Source organism: Notolepis coatsorum (genome assembly GCF_963971535.1).
Source record: "Notolepis coatsorum genome assembly, chromosome: 1".
Taxonomy (NCBI): domain Eukaryota; kingdom Metazoa; phylum Chordata; class Actinopteri; order Aulopiformes; family Paralepididae; genus Notolepis; species Notolepis coatsorum.
Window position 1 is genome coordinate 306254697 of NC_140165.1, and position 24143 is coordinate 306278839.

General features: G+C 48.9%; 1 protein-coding gene across 7 annotated transcripts in view; it reads right to left on the minus strand.

Moving 5' to 3' along the window:
- The window catches only part of picalmb (phosphatidylinositol binding clathrin assembly protein b), a 50853-nt gene that overhangs the window by 24592 nt on the left and 2118 nt on the right, over positions 1-24143 (minus strand). For 4 of the 7 annotated variants that reach the window (XM_084317328.1, XM_084317332.1, XM_084317331.1 and 1 more), the window contains exons 2-5: positions 2581-2723; positions 1552-1627; positions 586-618; positions 367-469 (exon numbers count right to left, since the gene is read on the minus strand). In XM_084317328.1, coding sequence (XP_084173454.1) covers positions 367-469; positions 586-618; positions 1552-1627; positions 2581-2723 — 355 coding nt within the window. The remainder of the gene's footprint in view (positions 1-366; positions 470-585; positions 619-1551; positions 1628-2580; positions 2724-24143) is intronic. The other 3 variants (XM_084317333.1, XM_084317330.1, XM_084317329.1) reach the window with 1 other exon arrangement.

Genomic DNA, 24143 nt, shown 5'->3' on the forward strand with positions numbered 1-24143 from the left:
GCTCTAACCGTCACTGTCAAAATAATGTGCCTGATGTCAAATGGCCTCCTTCTTTCAGTTTTTGCATGACTACGTCCTTGAGAATAACTGAAAAGTTGGATTATTTTTAGGCGATATATCTTATGGTATTTTTGGAGTGTTAAATTATAAATAAATAAAAAACAACGTATACTGAACCAAACCGAAAACCGTAAACCTAAAACCGTGATACCAACCGAACCGTCGATTTTGTGAACCGTTCCACCCCTAATATATATATATATATGGTATTTGAGTCATGTTGTTGTTGCGATGTTTCAAAACCTTACCCCCTCCGTATATATATACATATACATATATGGTATTTGAGTCATTTCAAAACCTTACCCTCGCTTTACTTTAGTGAAGTCGAAGGCGACCTGTCTGTATGAAACAGCTTTCTCATTCAGGTAGCGACTATACCTCCGGATGAACGTGGACATGTCGTAACCTGGGACAGAAAGACAGAGGCGTTACAGGCGCGCAGGACTAGCTCACTGTCATCACAATAGATCTCTCAAGTGTTGTGATCATTTTGAAAAACAAATATAAATGTAAAATGTGAACCTCCGGTTCCTTTTCCCGTTGACCAGTCATTTCCTTCATGGTGCGTTTGGGGTGAAAGGAAAAAGTCAGTTTCATGATTTTATGATTTTGTCAAACTAGCATATTCATAAAAGCCACATTGCTAAGACTGAACGAGCAGACGTTGCAGTTCCGCTATGCCCATATTTACAGGGAATGCTTTTTTCCCTTTTAAATGGCCATATTGAAATTCTAAATCTCCCGCCTAAAATACACATTAGAAGACGTCATTCAAGGTAAAGAGCCTGTGTGAACTACCGACAAAGCTAGGGGTGATCTATTAATTTTCCTATATCCGTGGGAGATGGGTGGAATCTGACTTTATTTGGGCACAATTATTACAACATACTTGAGAGGTCTATTCATTGTTAAATAGTAAATGAATGGAGCAAAACCTAAAGGGATAGTTTGGAATTTGTTTTTACATAAAGCTGTATGAAATATTGCCAGTAGAGTAGCGGACTTAGCGAGTCCCCAGCAGCACATGGGGTCCAGTAGTAAACAGGTTTTAAGCCACACCACACAACATGCAAAGAAACGTTTTAACCATCCACCAAAGTCCTTTTGCATTTAAAATGCTTGATTCTCTCAGACAGAAGCAATATCTTGGAGATAGTTCTTTTCTTGAGTGGTTTACGCACTAAACCTCTTCTCTGAGATCAAAGAATCAAGCATAGGAAATACACGAGGACTGTTGTATTCGGTTGTAGATGGTTCAAATGTTTTGTTTGCATGTTATAATGTGGCTTAACTTAAAACTATTTTATTACCGGACCACGCATGTTGGCCCGGCTCTCTCGGAACACAGCCAGAACTTTGACCACGGGACTCTGTAAGTCAGCGAATGGCTACGCACTGATTACACTACTGGCACGGATTTTATACTACTTTGTTAAAAGAAATCCGAACTATCCTTTAAAGTTGAAATGAGCCAAAATCAAACTTTACCTTGTAATCCACTTTTGTCCAAAAAATTACTGAGGTTGAACAGTGTGTTCCTAGAAGCCAGGTACTGGACAAAACGCTGCGGGAGAGAAAAGACGTCTCAGCTATCAATTTCCTTAATTAGGTACAATCTGATTATACAAAAATGACATTGGTTCTCTCAATTACAGTTTAGTATTTAAATCATTGTAAATACCCCTATTATCTCTGTTCTCTGATTGCTTTTAAATACAGCACATATGGTACAAGGTCATAGGAATACTTAGGATACGACACATATAAACACTGAGCTTGGCACAACTGGTTTTGAATATTATGCCTCATACAAATCTACAGGAAGTTAGAAGATTTCATTCCATCTGATATGTTAGTTTTTGCTTGTAAGTTGTTTCAATTGATATACATGTTTGTTAATGTTCGACAGAATGTTTGTAGGAACTATACTTTGTTTGTGAATTTTTTTATATGTCTATTGTAAACAGGAAACATATCAGAAAGAGATCTCAGTCCTTATGTGCTTACCTCTATAAACAAAGGACAAATACAATAAAATAAATCCAACCTAATGCAAATTAATGGTATTGCTGGTATACTAATGTACGCATATCATGCCAGTTAGGGTACCTAACTATGACATTATGTATACTGCACCTGTGTGTACTGTATACTTTACTTACTCATAGTCTATATTCAGATCCTAAGTATTTATTGCCCATATTTATTGTAATGTATAATATAACTGATAGGGCATACAGACCCTCATCTGCACCTTAGATTACTCTTTGCTTGCTCATATTCTTATATTCAGAGTTAATGATATAGTTTACACTGCTTGTTTTTATCTTTACTATAGTTGTATTGCCTATATTTACGTCTCCTACTAATACCATGTACCTGTACCTCCCCTCCCCCCTCCCCCATGCTGCAATGATGCCCGGATTTCCCCAAGGGGATCAATAAAGGAATATCTTATCTTATCTTTGATAGCGGTATTGTAACGGGTGATCTAAGCAGACGCCCGGAGCAGCTCACCTCGTTGCCGTACACCATCAGGTGGTGTGTGGTGATGAGTGACTTGAAGACCACCACCCAGCTGGTGTTGGTGGTCCTCTCAAACAGCGAGTCGGCCAGCTGGGGAATGTTGACGTTCATCTCATTGGTGCAGTGGATCAGGTCTGTAGGGGGACAGAGAGAATGGACAAAACACATCAACGTCCCATCAGACAGACAGGCAGGCCTTGCTACTAGTCACATTAAGTACAATCAGCAGTACTGTGCTTTCCATCTGACGTCACAATGTTTTTAATAGTTTAACAATGTTGTTCTCTTCACAGCTCTTATTTCACACAAGCCACTGATTTTAGGACGCATCTCTTGTGACTGTTTGAGCACAATACTATACATCCAACCTGGTACCATGTCAGAGGTATATATCCCACCAGACAGGCCTCCAGCCAGGCTTTGCAAACCACACTATAGTATAACATTGGTGAGTTATAATAATCACTATCTACACTGATCTCTGGCCATTGTCTGGTCCTTCTAGCAGCGATACCAGAGACATCAACGTATATATACGCTTTAAATCAAAGCATTGTGCACATTTTGTGGGGTAATCCCTTTTTTGTTGACCCAAACAATGGCTTAGTTCACACCTAGGTGAGAGGCCATGGGCTACGGCCGCCACACCTCTCTACTTGAGATCATTGTCGCCGTCTCTTCGTCACCCAGTGTCTCCTAGCTGGTCACGAGGAGAGCCCTCCTCTCAGCCAACGCTCATTTAACCCACTTGTACTACTTTGTAATAATTGTTTTTACTATTAAACCTATTTTGATCCGTCTATGATATAATTGATAAATCATAATCCACCACACTTTCTAACAATAAATCAGCGAACTGTTGAAGCAGCACATCGTTTTACTGCGGGGAGCACAGCGCTCTACCAGTAGGTCTGGGACATTGTCGTGTGTAAAACATGTTAGGACATGATTAGAACTGATGGTGGCTGGCTGGCTACTGGCAGGCATTCTGCTCGTGTCCTCAACTGGCCCAGCACCGACAAACGTTTGCTCAACCGGCACCACGTGACCACAACATTATTATAATTTTTTTGTATTGATCTTTTCCCCCCTCCTTTTTCCTCCGATTTTTCTGCCATCCCAATGTTAGTCGTTATGCCAATTCCCAATCCACTTCCTGGTCGCTGCGCACTTACCCCCCACAGTCGGTCTGGGAGAGTGGAAGCCATCACATGCTTACTCCGACACATGTGTAGCCAATCAACCGCTTCTTTTCACCTGGCAGCGCGGACTCTCACTGAGAGGGTGTAACGTGTGGAAGGATCACACTACCCCCTTAGATCCTATCCGCGCTGAGCAGGCGCCCCGACCGAACTGTAGGAGTCGCTGTTTACAACGACCCGGACCCACCCCGCCAGCTTTCCCACCCTCTAATACTGCCAATTGTATTAGTGTGAACGGCCAGCCAAGCTGGTGACAACACCGGAGCTGTGAGCTGGATTCGAACAGGCGAATCCAGCGTCTCCGGTGTTGGTGACGAATGCAATCTCCGCTATGCCACCTGACCACCAGACCACAACATTCTAATGGTGTTATCCGGTTCGCCACCTGAAAAGGATCCGATTCAGATGGTAAAGTAGCTTTATTTCAACTTATAAAACAGGTAGCTCAAATCAAGCAATCTGGTTGGTTCATAGCCTGTGGTATAATAACAATATACCACGGCTATATGACGTCTTAATTCCTTTGCACAATTCAGTATCACTCCGCGTCTGAAAACAAGCCAACCAGCTAGTGGGGGGTAGCGTTAACATTAAAAAACATTTTGTAAAATTAGCTTATCGTCTTCCCCAGAGAGAGACTGTGAGGTTTTGCCCGCTGCTCACTACCTTTTCTCTGGTTCTTTAAGCCTATACTGTTTATTTCCCTTCTGTACTGTTTATTTTCCCTTCTCACTCACTCTCTCTAGCCCCCACCCTCTCGTTCCTTACCCTTAGTGGCCACACCTGTTCGATATTCTATTATCTCTCGCACCTGTGGTGGCAGGCTAATTAGTCCCCCTGTGGGCTTTAAATACCAGGGCGCTTCCCCTCGTTTTGGCGTGGGGTCGTGTTGTATTCTTGCCGAGTCATATTCTCTAAACATCTAGACTCTTTCGGGAGATCCTCTGTCTGCCTATGCTGTTCCATTCTCCGGCGCCGAGATGTTTGCTCCAGCCTTCGCCAGCTGTCGCCGTTGCCTGTGGGGGAGACTGGTCTGCGCTCCCTGTACTTCCACGGGAGGCACCCCAGCGTTCCACTGCAGACCCCCGCGCAGCTGTTCGTCCTGACGCACATCCAGACCAGCGCAGACGCTCTCCAGTCCTCAGCGCGCAACGCGCATCTTCCAAGGACGCTCGAGCTTGGCACGCTCTCCAGACCAGCGCGCAACGCGCATCTTCCAGACCCTCGAGCTTGGCACGCTCTCCAGTCCTCAGCGCGCAACGCGCATCTTCCAAGGATGCTCGAGCTTGGCACGCTCTCCAGACCAGCGCGCAACGCGCATCTTCCAGACCCTCGAGCTTGGCACGCTCTCCCGACCAGCGCGCAACGCGCTTCTTCCAGACCTTCGAGCTTGGCACGCTCCTCCGTACCAGCGCACTGACGCGCATCTTCCAGACCTTCGAGCTTGGCACGCTCCTCCGTACCAGCGCACTGACGCGCATCTTCCAGACCTTCGAGCTTGGCACGCTCCTCCGCACCAGCGCACAGACGCGCATCTTCCAGACCTTCGTGCTTGGCACACTCCTCCTCGCAGACGCACCCCGAGGCGTCTCTCTGTTCCGACGCGCACACCAAGGTGTGGCGCGCACTCTGTTCCTCGGCTCCGACAGCGGCTACCCGGTGGACGACATCCTCGCCACCGCCACTGTTCCGACGCGCACACCAAGGTGTGGCGCGCACTCTGTTCCTCGGCTCCGACAGCGGCTACCCGGTGGACGACATCCTCGCCACCGCCACTGTTCCGACGCGCACACCAAGGTGTGGCGCGCACTCTGTTCCTCGGCTCCGACAGCGGCTACCCGGTGGACGACATCCTCGCCACCGCCGCTGTTCCAGCACCCTGTTCCTCGGCTCCGACAGCGGCTACCCGGTGGACGACATCCTCGTCACCGCCGCTGTTCCAGCACCCTGTTCCTCGGCTCCGACAGCGGCTACCCGGTGGACGACATCCTCGTCACCGCCGCTGTTCCAGCACTCTGTTCCTCGGCTCCGACAGCCAGCCACCCGGTGGCGATGCCCTTGCCCCCGTTCCCGTTGCTGTCCCTGTACCTTTACGCATACGCCTGGGTGAGTTTTGATTGTGATGTCACTCACTCAGCGTAGTGTCCTTGCCCCCGTTCCCGTTGCTGTCCCTGTACCTTTACGCATACGCCTGGGTGAGTTTTGATTGTGATGTCACTCACTCAGCGTAGTGCCCTTGCCCCCGTTCCCGCTGCTGCCCCTGTACCTTTACGCATACGCCTGGGTGAGTTTTGATTGTGATGTCACTCACTCAGCGTAATGCCCCTTGCCCTCGTCCCGCTGCTGTTCCCCAGCGTATTGCCTCTGTTTTTGGTTCTCACTTAGAATAGTATTTTTTGGACTTTACATCTCCCCCTGTGTGTTTGTCACACGAAGATATTATTACTTTGTTCACTTTGTTATTTGGACTGTTCTGCACCTGCTCTGTTTTTTCCCTTTTGTGCATTAACTATCTCCTCTGTCCTGCAGAGCGGCCCAGATGATTTCCACCAGTCCTCCCAGTTCCTCCCTGTTTTCCCAGCCCGCCTCCGCGGGCCTCAGTCCCCTCTGTTCCCTAGCTCTCCCCTTTCTAGTTCCACCTAGTTCCTGTTCCCTAGTTCTCCCCTTTTCTAGTTCCACCTAGTTCCTGTTCCCTAGTTCTCCCCTTCTAGTTCCACCTAGTTCCTGGTCCCAAGTTCTCCCCTTCTAGTTCCACCTAGTTCCTGTTCCCTAGTTCTCCCCTTTCTAGTTCCACCTAGTTCCTGGTCCCAAGTTCTCCCCTACTAGTTCCACCTAGTTCCTTGTCCCTAGTTCCCCTAGTCCCCGTTTCTCCTGTTCCCTAGCTCTCCTAGTCCCTAGTCCTCTCTCCCTAGTTCTCCTTGTCCCTGGTTTACCTAGTCTCTAGTCCCTCTGTCCCAAGGCGTTCCCTTAACCTTCCCTTAGGCGTTCCCTTACTTTCCCTTAGTGTTCCCTTTTCCTGCCCGCCTCTTAAAGGCACCTTTCCTTCCCCTCATATTATATTCCTGTATTTGTGATTCTCCCTTAAAGGGACAGTGCCCTTTTCCCTGTATTTCCCTGTTGTTCAATAAATATCTGTTTCTTGGCAAACCATCATACCTGTCTTGTGTTGTGCGATTGGGGTCGGTTACAAACCATAACAGTACGACCCCACCAAATCGACGACCCCAGCCAGCACAGACGGTGTATGTTGAGTTTGCCTTTTTTTTTCTTGTTCCCTCTAGCTCCCCTGTTAGCCCTGTTAGCTCCCCTGTTAGCTTGTTAGTCTCCCCTCTAGCTCCCCTGTTAGCCCTGTTAGCTTCCCTGTTTGCCCAGTTTAGCTTCCCTGTTAGTCCTGTTTAGCTCCCTTGTTAGCCTGTTACTCCCCTGTTTAGCTTGTTAGTCTCCCCGGTTAGCTCCCCTGTTTGCTTCCCGTTTTGCCCTGTTTGACCCCCCTGTAGCTAGCCATGCCCTGGCAGCTAACCCAGTCCCTCAGCAGAGCCCCTGTCTGCTAGCTTAGCCCCGGCTGCTAGCACAGCCTCTATGTTTATGCAGCCCTTGCTGCTGGCATAGGCCCTGTAGCTAGCCATGCCCTGGCGGCTAACCCAGTTTCCCTCTGCATGGCCCCGGTCTGCTAGCTTGGCCCCGGCTGTTAGCACAGCCTCTATGTTAATGCAGCCTTGCAGCTGGCATAGGCCCTGTAGCTAGCCAGGCCCAAGCAGCTAACCCGGTCCCTCTGCATGGCCTCCACTTTTTTGTGTAGTTTATCCCACTGCTAGGACTGCCCTTTCAGCTAGCAAGGTCAGTTTTTCTCACACAGCTAGGACTGTCCTTCCAGCTAGCTTGTGCTCTCATGCTGGTCCAGCCCTGTCTGCCAGCCTAGCTCCGGCAGCTTGCGCAGCCTCTATGTTGATGTAGCAGTACAGCTAGCATAGGCCCTGTAGCTATCAGTGCCCTGGCAGCTAGCCTTCCCTCTGCTAGCCCTTTCCCGGTGCTTCCATGGTTACCCCTTAGCTACCCTGCTTGCCCCTCAGTTCCTCTAGACCAGTTGCTCTAGACCAGTTCTCTAGACCCAGTTCCTCTAGACCAGTTCCTCTAGACCAGTTCTCTAGACCAGTTCCCTAAACCAGTTCTCTAGACCAGTTCTCTTGCCCAGTTTGCTGGACTAGTTCTCTAGACCCAGTTCCTCTAGACCAGTTGCCCCTCTGCTACCCTAGTTACCCCTCGGCGACCCTGTTTCTTTTGCTAGCCCCACTCTTGTGGTGGCTTCCCCTGCTGGCTTGGCCAGTACCTTTTGTTTTTGTCTTGTTTTGCCCCCTGCCACTCTGTCTGTATTTGTTTTGGGTCGCCGGGTGGCTCCCGTTGGAGGGGGGGATACTGTGAGGTTTTGCCCGCTGCTCACTACCTTTTCTCTGGTTCTTTAAGCCTATACTGTTTATTTCCCTTCTGTACTGTTTATTTTCCCTTCTCACTCACTCTCTCTAGCCCCCACCCTCTCGTTCCTTACCCTTAGTGGCCACACCTGTTCGATATTCTATTATCTCTCGCACCTGTGGTGGCAGGCTAATTAGTCCCCCTGTGGGCTTTAAATACCAGGGCGCTTCCCCTCGTTTTGGCGTGGGGTCGTGTTGTATTCTTGCCGAGTCATATTCTCTAAACATCTAGACTCTTTCGGGAGATCCTCTGTCTGCCTATGCTGTTCCATTCTCCGGCGCCGAGATGTTTGCTCCAGCCTTCGCCAGCTGTCGCCGTTGCCTGTGGGGGAGACTGGTCTGCGCTCCCTGTACTTCCACGGGAGGCACCCCAGCGTTCCACTGCAGACCCCCGCGCAGCTGTTCGTCCTGACGCACATCCAGACCAGCGCAGACGCTCTCCAGTCCTCAGCGCGCAACGCGCATCTTCCAAGGACGCTCGAGCTTGGCACGCTCTCCAGACCAGCGCGCAACGCGCATCTTCCAGACCCTCGAGCTTGGCACGCTCTCCAGTCCTCAGCGCGCAACGCGCATCTTCCAAGGATGCTCGAGCTTGGCACGCTCTCCAGACCAGCGCGCAACGCGCATCTTCCAGACCCTCGAGCTTGGCACGCTCTCCCGACCAGCGCGCAACGCGCTTCTTCCAGACCTTCGAGCTTGGCACGCTCCTCCGTACCAGCGCACTGACGCGCATCTTCCAGACCTTCGAGCTTGGCACGCTCCTCCGTACCAGCGCACTGACGCGCATCTTCCAGACCTTCGAGCTTGGCACGCTCCTCCGCACCAGCGCACAGACGCGCATCTTCCAGACCTTCGTGCTTGGCACACTCCTCCTCGCAGACGCACCCCGAGGCGTCTCTCTGTTCCGACGCGCACACCAAGGTGTGGCGCGCACTCTGTTCCTCGGCTCCGACAGCGGCTACCCGGTGGACGACATCCTCGCCACCGCCACTGTTCCGACGCGCACACCAAGGTGTGGCGCGCACTCTGTTCCTCGGCTCCGACAGCGGCTACCCGGTGGACGACATCCTCGCCACCGCCACTGTTCCGACGCGCACACCAAGGTGTGGCGCGCACTCTGTTCCTCGGCTCCGACAGCGGCTACCCGGTGGACGACATCCTCGCCACCGCCGCTGTTCCAGCACCCTGTTCCTCGGCTCCGACAGCGGCTACCCGGTGGACGACATCCTCGTCACCGCCGCTGTTCCAGCACCCTGTTCCTCGGCTCCGACAGCGGCTACCCGGTGGACGACATCCTCGTCACCGCCGCTGTTCCAGCACTCTGTTCCTCGGCTCCGACAGCCAGCCACCCGGTGGCGATGCCCTTGCCCCCGTTCCCGTTGCTGTCCCTGTACCTTTACGCATACGCCTGGGTGAGTTTTGATTGTGATGTCACTCACTCAGCGTAGTGTCCTTGCCCCCGTTCCCGTTGCTGTCCCTGTACCTTTACGCATACGCCTGGGTGAGTTTTGATTGTGATGTCACTCACTCAGCGTAGTGCCCTTGCCCCCGTTCCCGCTGCTGCCCCTGTACCTTTACGCATACGCCTGGGTGAGTTTTGATTGTGATGTCACTCACTCAGCGTAATGCCCCTTGCCCTCGTCCCGCTGCTGTTCCCCAGCGTATTGCCTCTGTTTTTGGTTCTCACTTAGAATAGTATTTTTTGGACTTTACATCTCCCCCTGTGTGTTTGTCACACGAAGATATTATTACTTTGTTCACTTTGTTATTTGGACTGTTCTGCACCTGCTCTGTTTTTTCCCTTTTGTGCATTAACTATCTCCTCTGTCCTGCAGAGCGGCCCAGATGATTTCCACCAGTCCTCCCAGTTCCTCCCTGTTTTCCCAGCCCGCCTCCGCGGGCCTCAGTCCCCTCTGTTCCCTAGCTCTCCCCTTTCTAGTTCCACCTAGTTCCTGTTCCCTAGTTCTCCCCTTTTCTAGTTCCACCTAGTTCCTGTTCCCTAGTTCTCCCCTTCTAGTTCCACCTAGTTCCTGGTCCCAAGTTCTCCCCTTCTAGTTCCACCTAGTTCCTGTTCCCTAGTTCTCCCCTTTCTAGTTCCACCTAGTTCCTGGTCCCAAGTTCTCCCCTACTAGTTCCACCTAGTTCCTTGTCCCTAGTTCCCCTAGTCCCCGTTTCTCCTGTTCCCTAGCTCTCCTAGTCCCTAGTCCTCTCTCCCTAGTTCTCCTTGTCCCTGGTTTACCTAGTCTCTAGTCCCTCTGTCCCAAGGCGTTCCCTTAACCTTCCCTTAGGCGTTCCCTTACTTTCCCTTAGTGTTCCCTTTTCCTGCCCGCCTCTTAAAGGCACCTTTCCTTCCCCTCATATTATATTCCTGTATTTGTGATTCTCCCTTAAAGGGACAGTGCCCTTTTCCCTGTATTTCCCTGTTGTTCAATAAATATCTGTTTCTTGGCAAACCATCATACCTGTCTTGTGTTGTGCGATTGGGGTCGGTTACAAACCATAACAGAGACAATAAGATAGATACCCATTTTCTCTCTGTGCGTTCAGTAGAAAGCTATCTAACTGCACGTTAGCCTAGCTTAGCACAATGAATGGAAGAGGACATGGTAAATGGTAAATGGCTGGTAAATGGCTGCTTTTTTGTATAGCGCTTTTATCCAAAGCGCTTTTATCCAAAGCGCTTTACAATTTGTTACTCACATTTTTACCCATTCACTCACACATCCACACACCGATGGCGGAGGCAACCATGCAAGGTGCCAACCTGCTCATCGAGAGCAATTAGGGGTTAAGTGTCTTGCTCAAGGACACATCGACACGCTGCCCGGGAGGAGCGGGAATCGAACCGGGAACCTCCGGATTGCCAGACGACTGCTCTACCTCCCGAGCCACTTTCGACCCCACGCATGGCCGGTTAGCCTAGGCATTGTCCAACTAACACCTCTCCCGAAGGCTAACCGGCCATGTCCGCTTCCATTTATTGTGCTAAGCTAGGCTAACGTGCAGCCAGATAGCTTTCTACTGAACGCACAGAGAGAAAATTGGTATCTATCTTCTTGTCTCTCTCTGGGGAAGACGATAAGCGAATTTTCCAAAATGTTGGCGTGTTCCTTTAACATTAACCAGGCGCTAGACCTCCGTGGTAACGTTAGCCCACCTGGCTGACCGACAATGGCTTCGTCTTGGTGGCTGTGAGAGCACATTCTGGTCATGGTGTTATTCCAACAAGCTGGCTAAAGAGCTAGCATTAGCTGCTACACAACAAGCTAACTGGCTAAAGAGCTAGCATTAGCTGCTACACAACAAGCTAACTGGCTAAAGAGCTAGCATTAGCTGCTACACAACAAGCTAACTGGCTAAAGAGCTAGCGTTAGCTGCTGCTACACAACAGTGGAACGGGTTCATCCCTATGTTCCCCGGGTCCTATGTTCCCCGGGTCCTATGTTCCCCGCTTGATTGATTAATAGATTGAACATTTTATTAATTTTTATTATTTTATTAATTATTAATGTCCGCCTTGTTTCGAACTGGTTAAGCTTAGGCCCTCTTTCGAACTGGTTAAGGTTAGAGTTTGGAATCAGGGCTGGTGGTATAAAATATTCAATCAATCAATCAATCAAAGCGGGGAACATAGAACCTGGGGAACATAGGACCCGGGGAACATAGACATGCTCCCAGTGGAACTACTTTGTCTTGTAACGTTAGCAAAGATAACGTTAGTAGATGAGAGCTTGCAGGGGGGGATCGACTGGAACAGAATACAAAATATGAATGAATGAATTCATGAATGGTCGGAATAATAACAAGACGTGATTGCAGGGATGCTATCGTTATGAGTAGCCGCCGCTAACTTAGCATTAGCCGTCTCGTACGTTTGTTTGTTGCTGTTACGTTAGCGTTACAATGTGAATGTGCTCTGAACACCTCAGACTCTATAGTATTTAATAAGAGCTTATAATGCTCTGTTAGCAGCTGCTGTCACTGTTCCTTCGCTAACAAGTCTAACAATAAACAAGCGAGTGTGGCGGCTGGGTGGCGCAGCGGACTAAGCGCTCGTCACCAACGCAAAAGACACTGGTATCGAATCCGGCTGTCAGCGTTGCCTCCGGCTTGGCCGGCCGTCATACTGGCTCGATTGGCAGAGTCAGCGGGAGGGAAGCCGGTGGGTGGGTCCTGGTCGTTGTAAACAGCGACTCCTACAGTTTGGTTGGGGCGCCTGCACAGCGAGGGAAGGATCTGGAGGGAGGTAGTGTGACCTTCCACACGTTACACTCTCCCAGTGAGAGTCCGCGCTGCCAGGTGAAAAGAAGTGGTGGGCTGGGTACACATGTGTCGGAGGAAGCATGTGATAGTCTCCGCCCTCCCAGACCGACGGTAGGGGGTAGAGTGCGCAACGACCAGGAAGGGGATTGGGAATTGGCATAACGACTAACATTGGGAGGGGAGAAAAACGGAAAAAGGGGGGAAAAGATAATAATAAAAAAAAAAAAAAAAAAAAAAAGCGAGTGTGTACGCTATACACCAGGAGGACCTATTTCCTTGTATAAATTATTCATAAGATTAATAAAAACTTTAAGTTGGGATGTGTCTATAGCTGTCATATAGCTCACCCCAGGCCGTGATATATATGGTGATTTTATCACAGCTGAGGGGGTTGTCAGCCCTCCACTTCACCCGGGAACAACGCCCCTTGGCTGTGATATAATAACCATATACCACGGCCTGTCGTGAGCCTATCGCTTAATTACAAGTGGGTTTACTCCAAGGTGCTGTTATGACGTCATTACACACACACACACATATCCTGAGCCGTTATCTCACGGTGGGCGTCAGTTAGAGAGGAGCGAAGACTCATTTCCAGTAAGAAGGTCATCATTTCTATCCCCAGGGTCAGAGAGCGGTGAGACCGTCTCACCCTGCCGTCTGGGCGGTCCGACAGAACCGGAGGATGTGGCTCCGTGTGACCAGCAGCATCTGGGGCCTGGACCGGTGATTTACCGGTTTAAAGGCCCAAATGAACCAAAAACACCGGTTTAGCTGTTTGACCGGATCTCTCATGCCACATCATGCCACATGCCCTTGAACAAGACACTTACGTAACCCTCACCTGCTGCGCTGGCGCTTCGGCAGTCACCGGCGGTCACGCTGCCACCGAAATAGCTTCACGTATGCCGCATATGTGCTCTATGTGAACTTTACCAACCTGTCAGGAGGAATAAGTACATTCCCAATAGCCACTTCAAGCGGGCAATAAAGACCATTGTATTGAATTAACTCGACTCTGCAGGTCTGACTAATTGACTGATTGAGCTAAAGACACTTAATTACCGTTGCAATTAAACCACTTCTGCTCCTTTTGTAAGCAGTGCCTCGTACCAGAGGGTTTTCACGCCGGGCACAAGTTCAACGCAACCAATTAACCATTCACAACGCCGGGTCCAACAAGGTTTTCCAAAAGCTGTGTGTTTGATTCAGCGCTGTCTCTCTCTCTCTCTCTCCCGTGGCAGCTATTAAAGGGAAAGTTCACCGTAAAACGATTTACATTGTGCTATTCCAGTGATCTCAGACAGTGAGGTCAATATCTATGGTATAAAGATAAACCGCTGGGCATCGGCGTGTTGAGACTCAAATCTGTGATCAAGTGGTCCGTTAACGATTAATTAGTTAGATACTATGTGGGCTCGTAGAAATGTAGTTTGAGCTATTACTGTACATCCAAATAAATAGTTTTATTTAAAGGTAGAATCTGAAATGCTGTCAAACGGGCGACCTCTATAGGCAAGCGAGCCCCGTTTGGTATTGCGCTTTGTTTACGTTCTTTGTTCTTGGTCTGATGTGTGTGGGTTGGAGTTTAGTAGATAGATAGTTTATTGTTTTGGTCTTGATGTGTGGGTTAGAGAGGACAGAGAGAGAGAGAGAGAGAGAGAGAGAGAGAGAGAGAGAGAGAGAGAGAGAGAGAGAGAGAGAGAGGGGGGGGGGGTGGATGGAAATCCAACCCACACATCAGACAAAAACAAAAAAAAAGGCAAACAAGGCACAATACCAATCAGGGCTATTTTGCCTAGAGGGCGCTGTTTGATCACATAACAGTGACCTAGGAGTCACCCCACTGTACACTATAGAGCAGCTTCATGACTTGTCTCTTGATGATGACATCATTAGTCCAGTCTTCCTGGTCAGCTTAATGGGAGACTCAAAGAAAAAATTTAAAAGAGCTTTACAGTATTATAGGAATACCGTGTGAATTCTAATTTAGGGTGGATTTGCTTTAAGCTCCAGTGCTGCTCTCTAGCCCACCTGCCTAATGCCTTTAACCGCTGAGCTGCATTGAGGTGCGCGCTACCAATTTTGCACCTTCACAAGTGAATAGGTAACTTGATTGCTTTCAGCTCAAATCATCCACGTCCATTTCAGCCACTCGAGTGTCCTCAACTGGCGGGGCGAGAAACTACCGACTTTGAATAAAGAGATGCACTGAGGAGGTCAACAAGGAGGTCACCTCTCCCACCTGGTGAGCTGCCTCTCTCTCACTTTCCACCCCTGACGTCTGCGCCGCCCCGAGCAGCAGGGTGAGCGTACACGGAAGGCAGCTGGCCGGATGGAATACCTGGTCATGTGCTCAGAGTCTGCGCGGGGCAGCAGCTGGCCGGGGGTCTCTACGGACATTCTCCCTGCTGGCCCAGGCAGTTGTCCCCGCCAGCTTCCACAGACCGCCACCGTCGCGCCAGCGCCGAGGCATTCCACTGCTACGGCTCTATAATAACCTCCGCCCGGTTGCACTCACACCCCATCATTGCACTCACCCCCTCCCCTCCCCCCCATCATCATCATTGCAACGTGTTTCGAGACACTGGTTCCATCACGTCGTCTGGAATGCTGTCTGCCTCACTACCCTATGACCCCCATCGGTTTGCTTACCGCACCGACAGGTCAACAGCGAGTGGACTCCATCTCCGCGGCAATCAACTCTGCAACTGCTCCACCTGGACGGACGGTCCCGATGTTAGAATGCTGACATTCTCAGCTCAGTATTCAACACTGTGATCCCATCTGAGCTTAGCCAGCTTCTGTATAGGGAGGTGTAGTCTGACGTCCCTTTGGACCGCCCGCGAGGTCCGGGATTTATCATTGGGAAAATGGATTATCGGCTATTGTAACCATTCTGCCTCATGAACATTGGAAAGCTTTCCATTTTTTTTTATCCACTTTTTCTCCTCCTGTTTTTCTGTGTTTTTCTCCCATCCCAATTTTTTGTCGTTATGCCAATTCCCCCCTCCCATTCCTGGTTGTTGCTCGCATGTGCCCCCCACTGGTCGGTCTAGGGAGCCCTGAAGTCTATCAGATGCTTCCTCCGAGACATAGGAGAGACAGCCAGCAGCCGGATTCGATACCAGTGTCTCTCGCGTTGGTGACGAGTGCTTAGTCCGCTGCGCCACCCAGCCGCCCAACGCTTTCCATTTTTGCACAAAATGAGTTCCCTTCTATCGCTAACATTATTGTTTAAGCATTTTTGGTTGAAATAAAATTCGGCAATTATTTTTTACGATTAATTGCGAATATTTTCATGTTGAGCTATAGATTGTGGATGAATACGCACAGAAAGGTACACCATGCAAATGTTCATGCTTTATTTGTTTTAAACGAGACGATTTAGAAATGGGCAATGGGGAAATACGTTGCAATTTTGCGAGGTGGACCGGCCGGAAACAGCGATGACGTAACCACTACACACCTCCCTATTAGCACATCCCTCTGCAATTGAGACTTTCTGACTTTCTGACTAACAGACCCCTCCTCCACTCTCACCCTGAACACCGGCGCGCCGCAAGGCTATGTGGCGGGCCCTCTTTTGTACTACATCTTCACCTGTGACCGTGTTCCTGTGTACAGGCTTCTAACACAGACAACACCACGGCGGTAGCCCTGATCAGAGGGTGACGACGAGAAGGCCTACAGCTGTGGTGGTATACTGTGGTATACTGAAAACAACCTGGCTTTTAACACCCAGAAGACCCAGAAGGAGGTTATTGTGGACTTCAGGCGAGCTAGCAGCCATGCACACGCCCCCCATCAACATCGACGGGGCTGTAGGTGGAGCATTTATCAAGCTTCAGATTCCTTGGCGTCAGATGATCTCACGCGGTCCCTGAACTCCACCACCCTGATCAAAAAGACGCCTTTACTTCCTGCTACTACTGATGGACTTTTACTCCAGCTCTGCAGGTGGTGCGAACTGCCCAACGGATCACCGGCTTCACCGTAACCGCTGCCTGGGCAGGGGGAGGGCACAGCATGATCAAGGCATCCCACCCTAACCATGGACCCTTTACTCTCCTCTCCTCTCCATCCGGCAGGCATTACAGGAGGTTCAGGAAGAGCTTCTTCCCAGAGGGAGGCTGTGGTCCTGCTGAACCCCACCACACCAAAGCGCTAAGCATTACGATAAACAGACTGCTACCTGGCTGGGAGGAGCGGGAATCGAACCGGGAACCTTCTGATTACCAGATGACCGCTCTCTACCTCCTGTGAGCCACTCATTGCTACAATGTCTCAGTACTTTTATATTTGCAGCACTATTCATTCCTGCACAAACTGAACCTCTCACATTGTTCAGATTACTATTATATATTGTACACAACACCAACAGTACATATCTTGTCTATACTGTACTGATACGACCCTTATATATACACTCCCCTTCCACCTATGTCCACTGCACCTCTATGTATAATTTAATATATTACATACTGTGTATACTAATCTGTCAATAACACGGTACAAACTGTTAGATAAGCTTATGCTGTAGTACTTGTTTTTACTACTTGGTTTTACCTGCAGTTTTAAATAATACTTTTTTTTTTTTTTTTTTTTTTTTTTACTTCTGGTTAGATGCTAACTGCATTTCATCAGCTTTGTACTATACACAATGACAACAAGGTTGAATCTAATCTAATCTAATCGAAATACCTGAAATCAAAACACTGTAGGCTAATTCCTATAATGTCATAAGCTATAACATGTTACCATGGTATTTGTATACAATTTGGGTAAAATAGCGACGACATCTAAATCCATTTCTACCATACCATACACATATCAGAGATCATACTATGTGAACAGCATCATGCAGTTGCGACGAAATCAAGGATCGATCACGGCAGGTTCTCTGTGGCAAAGGCAGACTTCAAAACTGCTGCAGAAGTCGAAATTGATACGGTACACAAGGTTATATTGCATGATGTCTCCGTTACAAATCATGGCTGCTATAGTCTTCATACAAACAGTGCAATGCAGTAAGATATTATCAGCCGCGTGTTTTCATCTTGGCGCATTAGTCTGTTTCTGCTGCTGAAGGAGGTCAGATGTCTACACGATTGTCCTGACCTCCAGTGTTGTTATTAGCGGAGTGATGCCGGTCAGGACAGCCAGGCCAGGCCAGGGGTGCTAACGGCCCGGCTGCTCAGAGCGATGAACAAACTGATCCCGGGTCTGCCCTTTATGCGCCTAGCTACTTTTTTTTAATAATATATAATATATGTACAATAAATATGTTTTGTAACCATATTTATTGTAATGTAGGCCTATAATATAACTGATAGGGCATACAGACCCTCATCTGCACCTTTGATCACACTGCCTACTGCTCAGATGCGTATATTTATGCGTATTTATATTTATGCATATTTATTTGGGGCAGCGGGTGGCCTAATGGTTAGAGAAGCGGGTTTGTGACCGCTGGTTCGATCCCCTGGATCGGCAGGAAAAAATCTGGGCTGGGGAAGTGAATTAATAGGCGTGTTCGAGATTGATTTCGGCTCGCCTCGAAAGTAGACGAGAGTAGCTGAGTGCAGCCGGGGGAGGAGTCAGAACGTCGGACACTTCAGATTTGACAACAGCCTCTCGTCTAGTCTCGCATGGCAGATACGCGTTCACGTCACCACACACACATTACACACCTGTCCAGCTCATTATAATGCGATGGCCGTGTGCAAAATTAGATCAGATTCAAATGTACAGCACACCATATACCTGCTATAGTGGAATATACTATTCATATACCATAATGTATACCATCTTGTTGCGCGCTCCTGGCCACCGCAGCGCGCACACACAACACACTGCTGAATAATTCAGTTTTACATCAATATATATATGTATACTGTGTATATTGAGGCAAAACAGAATTATATATACAGTATATTGAGGCAAAACAGACGACGCTGGCTGTCACGTGGCTGGTGACTTTTCTGAGCCAATAGGTGCTTTGCGCGACCATAGCAAGTCGTTTCCCATCATGGGTTTGCGTGGAGCAGCCGAGTGAGAGGTACTGTGGAGCCTCGTTCTGAAGGCTGTGCGTGGCTCGCTTCCGCAAGAGTTCCGCGCCTCGTCTCGTCAGATTTTTAGAGCAAGTCGGACAACATTCTAACCGTCATGCAACGCGCTTGGCGAGGCCGTAGTAAAACCTGCGCAGATCTGCGTACGCCTAGCCAATCTCGAACACGCCTAATAACTCTCTCCCATACCCTTAACACCAACCGCTGAAGTGCCCTTGAGCAAGGCACTTAACCCCCAACTGCTCCAGTGGAGTTGCTCAGTGGCCAACGGTGGCAGACTGTGGTTGTACTGGGCAGCTCCCAGGTGTGAATGGAACTGTGTGACTGTGAAGCAGGGCGTTCCTGAAAAAGAGCATCCGTGCTCAGCGAACCTACCCTGGGTAAATAAAGGTTAATAAAATTTAGAGTTAATTACATTGTTTACACTGCCTATTTTTACTTTTCTACTGTACTAGTTTTATTGCCTGTATTTATGTCTTCTACTATTACCCTGCCCATACCTGCCCCCCCCCCCCCCCCCCCCATGCTGCTATGATGCCTGCATTTCCAATAAAGGAATATCTTATCTTACTGCTGAAATATGACAGCTGTTGCTGAGTTTTTTAGAACAAAACAATCCGGAGTAGATGCCGGAGTTTACTGGCCTTGTAAACGCGGTGTGCTTTCTAAATTGTTGTCATAAACTCATTTGAAACGTGATTGTGTCCAAACTTTATAAGCAAAGCTACCCTTCAGCCAACATCATAGCCTACGTATATAGCCGTCAAACGCTCCGTGTTATCTCTTTAGAAACAATATTATTTCACGCTGTGGACGCTTCACACGTCAATTCACACATTTGTGAGTAAAGCATGTAAAAGATTTACTTTGCACTTTAATACCAGCGAAACGATTACCATAAAACCTGAATTAAAAGCCGAGTCCCATATATACGCTTCTCCCTTTTACCGACCGGGTGTGGCTGCTACACGTTTTGATCAATAAAGGCCGGTCTCAATTAGAAGCCGGGTCTACATTAATAATTTATCTGGTTATCATTTGTTTTTATACTTCAATTCTGCATTCAAATGTCACAGAGGAAAAAGTACGACCTGAAATCCAAGACGGTAAAAGGGCCAGACTGCGTGGGAGGTGCGGAAGCTTGTGAGGGTCATAATGTCTGGAGGAAATAAATCCCAAGAGGCCCAACCTGGTCGAGGTAGCTGAGCCGGCGAGTGCATCTCAGACAGTGTTCCTGTGCCAGGCAGCGCACTGTACCTCATATTCTCTCTGTCTGACTCTCTGGACAGTGGGCTGCTGAGTGTGTGTGTGTGTGTGTGTGTGTGTGTGTGTGTGTGTGTGTGTGTGTGTGTGTGTGTGTGTGTGTGTGTGTGGGCGGCTGGGCACTGTCCAGTGCTGAAGGTAAGGGTTAGGTTGAACTGGACAGCGGGCTGCTGAGTGTGTGTGTGTGTGTGTGTGTGTGTGTGTGTGTGCGTGCGTGCGTGCGTGCGTGCGTGCGTGCGTGCGTGTGTGTGTGTGTGTGTGTGTGTGTGTGTGTGTGCGTGCGTGCGTGCGTGCGTGCGTGCGTGCGTGCGTGCGTGCGTGTGTGTGAGTGCGGCCGGGCACTGTCCAGTGCTGAAGGTAAGGGTTAGGTTGAACTGGACAGCGAGGCGACTGAAAACAAAGTCTAATTGCTCTCTCTCTACATTCACTAGCGCCATCTCTCGGAGCCAGATCAAATGAGTGATTCATAAGTGAGACGTTAATCGAATTTCTATGCAAGTAATATTCATACCGGTTTAAAGAAACAATTTGATCGTATTTCCCATCTTTGCTGAGCAAGAGTTCGATGTGCGAAAGGAAATAAAGGCCTGTCCCATATAGACGTCTGTCCAAAATATAGACGGTTGTTGAGGTCACTTGATTGAAGCTAATAAAAGCCCTGGCTATAATTTAAAGTTTTACGGCATGACAATAAAAGCACCGGCCCGGGTGAGTTAGATGTCAACAAGCAAGCGACGTCGATCAGCGATTCAGCATTATCATTTGCCAAAGGGAAACGACCTCATGTGAGTATCGCACAGTAACTTTACAACACATGTTCCACACATGTTCCACACATGCACCGATTGTTTATCTTCTTCCCGGAGGCGCGGTGAGTCGGTGACACGCAAAAGCTGTCAATCTCAAAGACAACTTTGACAGATTCCCTCACAGAGATATTAATGTTACATAGTATTTGGTTTCCCCTGAAGAAACGTCACGTGTAAATTATTTGATCATTGAAAATGTCATTACGTTTAAGCAAATTACCACAGTTGTGAATGATTGGCGCTAGCTAACAACCTTGACATAAAAAAAACGAATAGCTTGTTGGTCAAATCACACGTTTTGAATCTTCAGATGAATTTTAAAGAAAAAGACATGATGGCCGTGGTGACTATGAGGAGGTTAAGGCTCCCACATAGTCGGGCGTACTGTGAGCGGACCGGACTCTGTGTGGCATGTCCGCAGTCGTTTGAGGTTTCATAGTCGAGCGTACCCACCGCGTACCAATTTCCTACATTTCTCGTGCCAGTTTACTACATTTCCCACAATCCTTGTGCACTATTCACACCCTCTGTCACGGCGTCGTCCACAGGTGTCAAAAAGTGTAGGTTATCTCCCTTTCCAAGATTTCGAAATAAAACGGGCAGCTTTACACACTTAATTTAGAAAAGCCATTCAAACTTCTCAAGTTTCTTCAGATGATGAAATAACGATAACGATTAGCGATAGTAAAAACAAAATTTAGCGTCCATCTACCTGCCAATGTTTTACTGGACCAATCCTACCCATTTAACCATGATCCTGCCCTACTCTCTCTTGGCACGGAGTGAGTGTTCAGAGTAAAATGCAGATCGGTGTCACATTTAATGTGGGTCGCTATCAACCAACACGCCGTGCAGCCTTTTGTGTGACACCAAGTGAGCGACGCGGACGTCCTCGCGGTTAGAACATTGGAGCTTTGCGCTTTGAGTCCGCGCGGACCTCTGCAGAGTACGTTCCGCGTACGTTCCGCCCGACTATGTGGGGGCCTTTAGTCTGGTGAAGTTGGGTCTCTCTGCCGTCTGGCAGCAATGTTTTGAAAGGGGAACAAATGGATACACACTTTCTTTGGCGATACCAAGTTCTTAAGTAGGCCTAAATGGTAAATGGTGCATTTATATATCTCTTTTATCCAAAGCGCTTTACAATTTGTTCCTCACATTCACCCATTCACTCACACATTCACACACCGGGGGCGGCTACGTGGTGCAGTAGGCAAGGCGCTCACCACGAATACTGGAGACTGGGCTCGAACAGGTTCGCCTCCCTGTTCGAGCCCAGTGCTCCACATTGCTTTCAGTTTAGCTGGTCGTCCGCACTAATACACATTGGCAGTATTAGGGGGAGGGAAACTGATGGGTGGGGATCGGGCGTTGTGGACAGCGACTCCTACAGGTCGGTTGGTGCGCCTGCACAGTAGAATCAAGAAGCGACGGGGGCGGGGCCCCTCCAAAGCCCAGACCCCTGACGCTGAAAGATCGAGCCGTGCAGGTGGAAAGATGCGACTGCTGTTACCTCGAGTATCGGAGGGGACTCGTGCTATGTATGACTTAGTCCACATTGCAGCCGGCTTGTGGGAGGCAAGAAACAGCGTTCAAAGACAGGGGAGGGTTGAATTGGATGATACGAAAAAAATTGGGATGGGAGAAGAAATTGAAAATGAGAGAAAAAGTGGATAAAAAAATAAAAACACATTCACACACCGACGACGGAGACGACCATGCAAGGTGCCGACCTGCTCACCAGGGGAGCAGTTAGGGGTTAAGTGTCTTGCTCAAGGACACTTCGACACGCTGCCCGGGAGCGGGAATCGAACCGGGAACTTCCCGGAATGCCAGACGACTGACCACTGTCCCCTAAGTGTTTTTACATGTTGCCAAATACAATTTTATTCAGTGTCGTCGCTTTGCGAACGCGCGCACAGAAATAAAATGTTCCGCACGGCGTGGCGAGCTTCACCTCTGCCGCTACAACTCCATCCATCCTCTGGGAAACACCATGATAGTATAATCAGGCCTGCCTTTCTGCCCTATATTTGACTTGTTTTCAAAGGAGGGGGATTCTAAGTAGGACATGATAACCTTCCAGAGAAGTAGCAGTCAGTTAGCATGGCTGGCTGAATTACCCAGAGAAGGGGACGTCAAAGAGCAGAAGGGAGCGAGAGAGAGAGAGAGAGAGAGAGAGGGGAGAGAGGGAGAGAGAGAGAGAGAGAGAGAGAGAGAGAGAGAGAGATATGGGGGAACTGGAGGGGAAGGATGGCTACTACTGACAGCACTGTCATGCTATAAGCAGCCTGCTGAAGTGAATAGTTACAGCAACAGCGTCGTCACCTATTACAAGTGCTGCTGCATGCATGTATTCATGTATATGGGTCTGTTTCACATTCTGTCGAATTGTAGAACTGATTCACGGCGCTCCGAAAGAATCATTCCAGTATATTATTCCATGAGTCAGGGAAAACCGTGGCTGAGAATGGAAATAAATCACTTTACATAAAACTATAAAGAAAAATGTTTTTAAAAGTAGCACCCCGTCTATCTCCCCTGCCCTGACCCCAACAAGCCCCCTTTATGCCACTATGTACAAAGGGCAGTCCTGTTAGCTCATGTAGGCACACTTCCCTCTGCGAGGAGTGAGTCTCGGTTATGACGGCCCGCCGGCCGGCCGGCTGGCTGGGTTTGGTTTGGTTAAGCCCACAGACGACCGCCCTGCCAATTCTTTTACTCGTCCTGCAAATTCCTGCCCCAGGAAAAGCAGGCCTCCGCCCGGGCCAACAGGTGTGAAAACAACACACTCACTGACACTTTGGTGTTGAGGCCCAAAAGTATTCAACAGGTCCCTTTCCCGGCCAGACAGACGGACGGACGGACGGCCAGACACTGTTCAACCACTGTTGCCTATTATTAGGGAATCGACTTTCCGCATTGTTAACTCTCGGCGTCTCTGTAAATGACAAACATAGCCCGCCGCGCCAACGTAACCTTTCTTGCTGCGTTACGGCTACAATACGCACCTGTCACACACAATACAGCATTTAAAAACGCTGCAAACGCTTCATGCCGTCACTCATACACCATGTATAGCCTAAATATGCCCCGTCGAGATATGCATCTCCATGTATAGTGAGTGACCTGGGAGTTTTTTTCCGACCATGAGTGTGTCTGACTATGGTCACACGAGGATTATGGGTCTAATGCTTACATTAGGGTGTATATATATAGCAGTCCGTTTGGTGTCTTGAGGAAAGAGGAAACTCCTCCTTGTGCCTGGTCATTGGCCAGAAATAGAGCCCCTCTCTCTCTGCCAACGTGGAGTCTCACCACCACTGTAATAACATGTTTTTTTTTCTATGTTTTACCCTCTCTCTACACAACTGCACAGAAATGTGCCATTTTCTTTTGAAAGTGGGTCACCACCAGCGGTTACAAGCTGCAGCCATGTTGGAAGAAAGAGGGCTACACGGACACTCTGCACGAGGCCTC